At 39.2% G+C, this 8,474-nt stretch overlaps 1 protein-coding gene across 1 annotated transcript; it reads left to right on the top strand.

Annotated features, from left to right (window-relative positions):
• The first annotated feature begins 1,902 nt into the window (after window positions 1-1,902).
• Window positions 1,903-7,824, top strand: LOC146611632 (tumor necrosis factor alpha-induced protein 2-like). Its single transcript, XM_085343713.1, has 12 exons — window positions 1,903-1,928; window positions 2,152-2,385; window positions 2,643-3,285; window positions 3,539-3,650; window positions 3,858-3,980; window positions 4,578-4,672; window positions 4,788-4,880; window positions 4,983-5,106; window positions 5,209-5,328; window positions 5,423-5,578; window positions 6,426-6,547; window positions 7,264-7,824. The coding sequence occupies exons 2-12, from the start codon at window positions 2,205-2,207 to the stop codon at window positions 7,412-7,414; spliced, it is 1,920 nt and encodes a 639-aa protein (XP_085199839.1). The 5' UTR covers window positions 1,903-1,928; window positions 2,152-2,204; the 3' UTR covers window positions 7,415-7,824.
• Window positions 7,825-8,474: the final 650 nt, after the last annotated feature.

Below are 8,474 nucleotides of genomic sequence, written 5' to 3'. Positions count from 1 at the left end.
CCTGCCTTGCTCCAACTCATCTCCTGGCACCTCTTCCACAATGTTGAGTAAAATCCTTTCTGCCTGACCAAGCTGTTGTTCCTTTTAATTTGAACAGAAAGTCTGTGTACTCTGTTTGCCCAACCGCCACTAATGTGGCATCAACAAAGAGGCCACTGTGTCCTTTTGAAAGGACTGTAGGACTCATACAAATTGTAGAAATGGTGTTTGATGCTATTTGTCTTAAATTAAATGGTGACATTTAGCTGGTCTATGTTCCTACTCTCATTAATGGCCAAGAGCTCTTGGTAGTGACCAAAAACATGAGACTGTGGATACAAATGCTGGAAATAACCTTTCTAAGAGGGTAGGGGGACTTTCACTTAGAGATGGGGTGACAATCTCAATCATTCGGAGGGACTCACAACTGCTGCTCCTCCACATGGAAAGCAGCCACTGGTGTGGATATGTGACTAGGGAGCCTCCTAGGTGAGAGCTTTCAAGCATATCCAGCTGGGATAAGGCTCTCAGGCACACCCCTACACTGGAGAGATTCTCCTGGATGACCCAGGAACAGCTCAGTGCCCTATACTGGAAGAGCTAGGGAGAGAGAGATCTGGGTGTCTCTGTGTAGACTGCAGCCCTCTGTAACTCAGGCCTGGATAAATGTTTGTTTGACTTAGTAAAAGATATACCTGCAGTGTGTATCCACACAGCAGCAGAAAGGTCAAAGTGGATGTCAGTCGTTTAAAAGATGCAATGTAAACACCAGAAAGAACAATATGAAACCAAAATAAGTAAGTAAGTCATACTGGACTTTTTCTGTATTAAAACAAAATAACAGATCTAAAGAGTCTGTTCACATGTACAAATGAACCTTTAATAATTAACTGATACCCAAACCAAGTTGAAGCATCATTTACTTTTGTGACTGCATTAGTGTGTTATTCTGGTCCTGAATGCTGCTGTAACAACAGAAAATTGCAAGGATACATCATTTGGCAGAAAGAAAAATCATTTTAGTACTTGTTCAGATTTGTTTTCAAACATTTTATTTCATTTGCTTTTATGTTTGTCTGTCATAACAGTCAGCTCGATGTTTCACTGAGTCACCAAACAAAAGCAAAAGTCTTTATTTGTCAGTGCCATCCAAAGCATACTACGCACCGAGACTTTCTGACCTGCAAAAAAATCTGGTTGAGTGTGGTGGTCTGGGTTGAGGTTTGGCATTATTAGTTGTCATGGTTCTGTTTTTTTACTTTCACAAAATCACAAACTTCCACCTTTAGCTTATTTAGGAGTCTAACAAATAAGTGAGTCATACTGATTATAATATCTTTTCTTTAAAAAGCAGACAAAAAAACACTGACGGTGTACTTAAGGCTGGTCAATGTTTAATAAGGATCATCACCTTTTTACACTTTTTCTGGCCATCAATTTTAGTTGGTTACAAAATAAACACTAAATGGCTAAAAACATAACATTCTAGTGAGCTTTTAGTGTTGTTGTGCAATTGACTTGCTAATGGCATAAAAATAAAAGTACAGGATCATGAAAGTCATAAAGAAAGTATGAAAGACTGTACAACATTTCCTAACAGTCGACAAAGTACCTGTTAAGAGAAGTTGGTCCAGAAGCCACATAAGACAAATGCTTCTGTGCTAGTGCTAAAAACAGCACAGCTTTCTGTGTGTGTGTGCGCACGCACGTGTGTGTGTGTGTGCGCGCGCTTGTGTGTGTGTGTGTGTGTGTGTGTGTGTGTGTGTGTGTGTGTGTGTGTGTGTGTGTGTGTGTGTGCGCGCGCTTTGGAAGGGGAGGGATTGCATGTGTGGCTCTGTGGGTCTCTCTGAAATTTCCCTACATCGTCTGAGCGGGAGGAGCTTGTCTCGTTAGGCATAAAAGCTCACAGCAGCTGCAGTTACTTTCAAAGCAGTGACTGTGAAGCTTATGTGAGTAGAATCTTAATGAATTTTTTTGATATATATAATGTGGATAGTTTGTTTGGCAACAAAAATACTTTTTACAGACTTACTTTGGCATATTGTTGTAATTAGAATGGATTTAATCTATTTTTAATTTCACGGTCATGCTATAAACAAGGCTAAAATGTTTAGTTTATGCCAATCATATTAAAAAAATGTATATTAAAGCAGGTTTTTTTTTTAATTGCAGATTCCTCAGCACCTTTCTTGGCCTGTTGGTCACGTTTTACAACCTGGAGAAGAATGCGGACACAGTCGGATTCATCCACAACAGGCACGTCCAACAGTTCCCCTGAACAAACTTTAAGAGCTGGAGGAAAATGGTTTAAAAAGTTCTGGCGAAGCCCCACAGGTCAACCCAGTGACAACGGTCCTTCCACTACTGATGGACACCAATCACCTACTGAAGAAGAGCGGCCAGTTGGTAGGTGACATACATCCAGCTGTTATTAGCTATTTCCTGTTAACCCTCTGTATCTCAACTAAATTGTGTTTTGTGTGACATATTAAAAAAAGAAAGGAAATTGATGTTACGGTTGTTCCACGAAATAGTGCTGATGTGTAAAAAACACCTCTATTACAGAAATAAGGTTCTCCATTTCTTCCAGAAATGTTAAATACCTTATTTTAGGAGAAATATGAACTGTTTAAAGATTATTTATCTTTGTTTTTCTCCACCAGTGACTCCTACTTTTGAGGAATGCCTTGAAGGACAATACCTGTTTGAAGCCACTCAACAACTGATCAAGAGGGAGAAACATCTGTTTGGAGAGAAAACAGAGGCTGATGCACTCAAAGCTCACGAGGAAGCAGTAAAAAAGCTTGCTGCAGACTATGAAGCCCTTGAAAAGCGTTTAGAGCAGACCGTGCAGCAGAGTCTTTCTCTCAGCTGTGAGGAAGAGGTGTTTGCTTTGATATCAGCAGTGAAAGCCATCAAGCTTGAGGAAGAGCAGGACCTGGGGAGACAAAGATGCCAGACACCACCAGCCTGGAGGCCCAAGAAGTGGAAGGAGCACCATGACAAAGTGCTCCATGAATTAGTGTATAGTCGTTTGGAGAACCCATCGAGCCCCACTGGTGATCAGGTGAACCAGTCCTCGATCCAGGCAGACATCCAGTCCATGGGCAAGCAGCTGAAGGAAGACATGGAGTGGGTGGTGGATGTTGTGAAGAACTGCTACCCACCAGAGATGGACATCTGTAACTTTTATGCAAGACAGTACCATCAAACTTTCAGCGCAAGACTCAAAAAGATTGCAGACTTTGTTCTGGATGACAAGGACTGCAGCTTCCTCCTGCGATGGGTGAAGGAGTTTTATCCAGGGTAAGCCACCAGTTCAATTATTGTTTGAAGCAGCATCTTTCTGTGACTAAACATGAGGATGTCTGTCAGTGTGAGGTCCTTCATTGGTTTTAGAAGAATAAATACCTGAGCAATTACAGATAGTGAATAATAATACAAATGTAACGGCTAATTTCTTGTTTTCTTAATGTGCTAAATAAAATGACATTTTTGTAGACTAAACACAACTTGGGGTGTTTATAGAAACTCATGTGTTATCTGCTCTGTGTACCAGAATCCTTGAAAAACCTGAGCTGGCCAGTAATATCAATACTGAAGCGCTGGGAAACCTGCTTCCTGATGAGTTACTGAAACCTCTGGAGGAGCAGTACCTCAGCAAACAACAGGTAACACAGTGTATCTGAGGCGTGTATCCAGTTAATCAGTATGGTCATTGCAGGGCTTAAAGTGAGATGTGTAAATGCAGCATCAAAGAGTTGTTGATTTAATTTTTTTGAACATAATATTGTAGATGTAATTATTACTGTCAGTAATTAAATCTTTACACATGAAAGCGGTTTAAAAGTGACAGCTGTGTGTTGTTGTGTGTTTAGAGCGACCTGATGATTTATATTGGCCGAGTATTGGATGAAGCAAAGAAAGAGTGGGATCAAGGAAAGGAGCCGAGAAGAGATGATGGTTGCTACTCCAGTCCTGTGGCCTATGATGTCATCCAGGTACAGTTGCCGTAGAGTTGCAACAACTTGATATAAAAGAGGCTGAAATTGATGCTTTTATAAAAAGGTGTTAATATAAAGTGAAAGGCGTCACTTGTGTTGGCCTGCTTTAAGGGTCCTTATCATGGGTTCGTTGACTTCTAATTGTTGACCATTACTAACCATGATTAGAGGCTTTGTATACATTGCTATGTCAGAACTGTGCAATAAAATTATTGTGGTGAAATATTGACAGAACATTGTTTTGATCATAGAAGAACAAAATGTGCAGACAAATATTTTCCAGCCTGCTGCACATATTAACCAAACTGAAAAAGACTTCTAGAAACTTTGAGAAAAAGATTAACAAACAAAGAAAGGACCGTTATTTTTGTTTGGGTCATTTATAGAAACTCGTTTACTGTCAGATCAGCGTCACAGTTTCAAACCCTCCCATGGTTCTGTAGTTTAATCACTTGGGTTTGTCACTAACATTGTAAAGCACTGGGTTTGGTTCCTGGTGCTTAACTGGATCTGAAAATGATGGAAGTGCATTGCTGTGTAAAGTGCTTTGAGTACTTGAAACTGCCACTGATTTGTCAATACATTTGTCTTCAGTTGATCAACGGCATCGTGACATCAGCACATATAACTGTAAGAGACCGACACAAGGCCCAGGAAATAACATCCAACCTGACAGACTTCATGCAGAGGTAACAAGGCTTCACAAGGCTGTCTTTTAAATATTGTAATTTGAAAATACATTTTAGTTTTATGTTTGGTAATAACAAGATAATAAAAGTGAAAACTGTTTTTAATCTTCTGCAGGTATCAAAAATTTCACGAAGACGTCATTAAGCAGAACAAACCGCACAGCAAAGCTTTCATAAAGGCAAACCTCAGCTGTGTCGAAAAGTTCAGGTATGTTTCTGATCCAGTTAGATGGAAATTCAGATTTTAACTTCATCATAAAAGGAGAATACTTCACTGTGAGCTAATGTGTCCTGTGTGGTCTGTCTAAAGGGACTTCTTTGAGAAGCACGATCTGTTCCCAGAGAATGTGCAGGAAAACTGTTTGCAGGTCCTGACTGAGATGAAACAGTCTGCCCACACTTATTTATTAACCCCTGTGCACAAGATCCTCAAAGTAAGTTCTTTACAACTGCAGATATCAATAATCCTCAGAATTAAATCCTAATATGTTTTAATCAAAGATTTTAAAACAATGTGTTATTTGTTCCTCACACAGCCACACTACAAGAAGGTGGGAACCAGTGACTGGCTGAAGAAGAACACGTTTGAGAAGCTGCTGAACAGCACTGAAGACGAGCTTCAGGAACTTCAGGGTTCGACTCAATCCTGTCATCAGGTAGAAACATGACAGCGTGAAACTTTGCTATGAAGCCATTATTACCAACTTTTAAATCAATGGACTAAAATATGATTTTGTTACTTACATTCAGGAGCTGATTGGTCGGCTTCAGCAGGAAATGACAGTAGAATATGTCCAGAGGCTCCTGAAAGGAGAGGTCAAACTGAAGGACAAGGATCATCAGCTGAAGGCTTACGAGACTGTGCAAGAAAATGCAGAGAGACTGCACGAGCTGTTTGCCAGAATGGTGAGACTTGATCTTTAATGCACACTTTAACTGAGACACAAATAAAATCAATCAAGCACAAACACTGATCAGCATAACATTGTTTGACAGGGTGAAACAACCTTAGTCACAAATTCAGCTAACATCAACAACATCTGTGTAACTGAAAGAATTTAAAATTCACATATATTTACCAGTGTTAAATATCAACACTTCACCAAGTTTTTTGATTCATCATAAGCATCTGATGGAAGACAACACACTGCTCAGTAGACCATTTTAACACTTTTATTACTTCTGGAAAGGAGATGCGTCCTGCATGACACTCTGCCGCGAATCTTGAAATAATGATGTGCACTTACCAGTTTTATCACAGGGTGTCCCGCTCTAGTCTAAACAACAGTATTACACAAGCATTCAGTAGTCACATTGCATAGCATACCTATAGGTTGTTGTCTGTTAGCTGCAAGACATCTTTTCTCAGCTCTGGCGAGGCTGCGACTTTTCCATAGTCCCTTCTAGTAAATTTCCACTGGCAGATGTTCCCTGTTATCAACTTCTGCAGACAAGCGTGGGCAGGAGTCTCTTACATTTCTATCACTAAAAGACATGCAGTCTAAGGCCTTTAATATCTGGGCCACGTCCATTCATTACTACACTATATGATTATATGACACTTTAGTTAATATAAAGCACAGCATTGAGGCACTTCAGATAATTTCATTTTCACATTTAACACACTAGCTGGAAGTTCCAGTGCAATTACTCCAGAAGAAAAAGCATCATTATTTCCAAAAACAGCAGCTATGCTGATTACAGTTTGGGGAAACTTGCAGACTAAACTGACGTCACTGATTTGTCTTCACAGGGATCCAAACAAGACTGGTTAAAGGAAATCCTGACCAAGATTGCAGAAGTGCTAAAACTCCAAGATATTCCTGCCATACAGATGCAAATCGTTTCACTGGGATCTGCTTATCCCGACCTCAGGTAACTTTTGAATTGACTCAGACATTATTTACTTTAATACAAAAACATACAGAGTATAACTCACACAAATGTAATGTGCTCTCGTTTTTTGGGACCTGTTGTATCAACTGTAACATAAACAATAAGGACAGAACTATATCATGATAAGAGGTTTGTGAGACATTAGGTCAGGATAAACAATCGTACTTTTCAGAGAGAGCTGAGGGAAAACAGGAAGCAGACTGAGCGAAACATCTTAATTGGTTTCAGATCTTGTGAGCAGGATGAGCTACATTCACGGGAACTAACATGAGCTAAAAGTAGCTCCACCTATTGTCACATTTCCAACAGAGGTGGGCTGAGACATTTTCCACCTCCCCTCTTCTCAGCAGTTTAAAGAGGTGTAGTAAAGTGTTAATGACAGCTGTTAGTGTTTGCAGGAAGGATGTGTGTCAGGAGCAGAAAACTGGCTACACAAAAAGACATAACATGTCAGTGAAACACAAGTTTAGACGGGATCAGTGAAGTTATAACTTTTTCTGTTATTCGTATGTTGAAAGTGAAATAAAAGATTGCAGATTATATTTAGCTAAAAAAATGCTCAAATTTCTTTATATTTTTTCTTTTCTATGTCAAATGTGGCAGCTTTCACATGACAATCCTTTTTTCACAGTCTCTGACTTTACATAGAGAAAATAATCTCTTTTTAAACTCTTTCTTCTTTCTGTCACCAACAGTGAAAAACATGTTTCGGCTCTGCTCAAACTCAAGACAAACATCTCCAAAGCCGACAGGAAAATCGTCAAAACCACTCTGTCAGACACACTGAAGGAGAGCCGTGCTGATCCTGGAACCCGGAAGTTTTTCTCCAAAGTTGAAGTCAGATGAGCCGCACATTTGCTTCTTAGAGTATCACTGACTGAGAGTGTGGTTGCAGAGCAGCAATATTATTGTGTATTATATTGTGTTACAGTCTATCTCTGTAAAGACATGCAGAGTGAATGCCAGGGAAAAACATTGGTTCAGATGCTACTTAGACTGAAATCCCGATTATACGCAGACTCTGTGATGGTGAATGCTTGCTGTAGTCACTGTATGTTACTGTATACATAAGCTAGATGTCACATTCATGCTGGTAATTTTTGTGCATTTCATGTAAAATGTATTTTTGTAAATAAGTATGCAAGTGTGTGTTTTTACACACTTACAGACAGGTCAGTGTCATTCTATTATATGTCGTTTTGTTTAAAAACTACAATGGTGTTAAAGTCTAATATTTTCATGCCATAAATAGTATTACAGAGAATTATAAATGTCTCATGTACATAAAAAGACGTAAGTTCAGTTTTTTAATAAATGTGCAAAAACCAGCTCAATTTGTTTTTACGATTTACTCTGTGTTTAGTAGATGATCCACATGTAAACTGACTGTAGGGTTTATAGCAGGGGTAGGTAACCTTTCTGATGGCGATTGCCATTTAAAATTTCCTCAGAAGTCAGTGTGCCATATGATTGCATTAGCAATAAATTTAATAATGCTCTATATGAACAGTTACACAATATATAGAACCATTTTATAGAGTTATATTTGTTTGCAGATGTTGGCAGCTATCAGCGAATAGTTATCAGCTACTTTGAAACAAAAAAAGACACTTTTTATCCATAACAGCAAATGAACTGTACAACGGAAAATACAAATGCTATTTATGGTCTCCTCACAACAATGATAAGAAAAATAAACTAAGCCAATATGGCATGTCTGTTAATACAGAGATACACATGTTAATGTGATCTTTGGTCTCCCACTCAGAGACACAGGTCTCCGAGTGTCCAGCATTCAGACGGCTACCTGAGGACTCATGTGAGAGAAAATCTGCTCACACAGACATGTAGAGCCAAATACTGTCAATAGGCCTCTGCAATGTTCTGAAGACAGTTAAACTTGTCA

Source organism: Diplotaxodon limnothrissa, linkage group LG19, assembly GCF_057381915.1.
Source record: "Diplotaxodon limnothrissa isolate DT_005_m linkage group LG19, D_limnothrissa_male_GT1.1, whole genome shotgun sequence".
NCBI classification, from domain to species: domain Eukaryota; kingdom Metazoa; phylum Chordata; class Actinopteri; order Cichliformes; family Cichlidae; genus Diplotaxodon; species Diplotaxodon limnothrissa.
The sequence above is the reverse complement of the archived record's forward strand: the minus strand, read 5'-3'. Positions and strand labels throughout refer to the sequence as shown.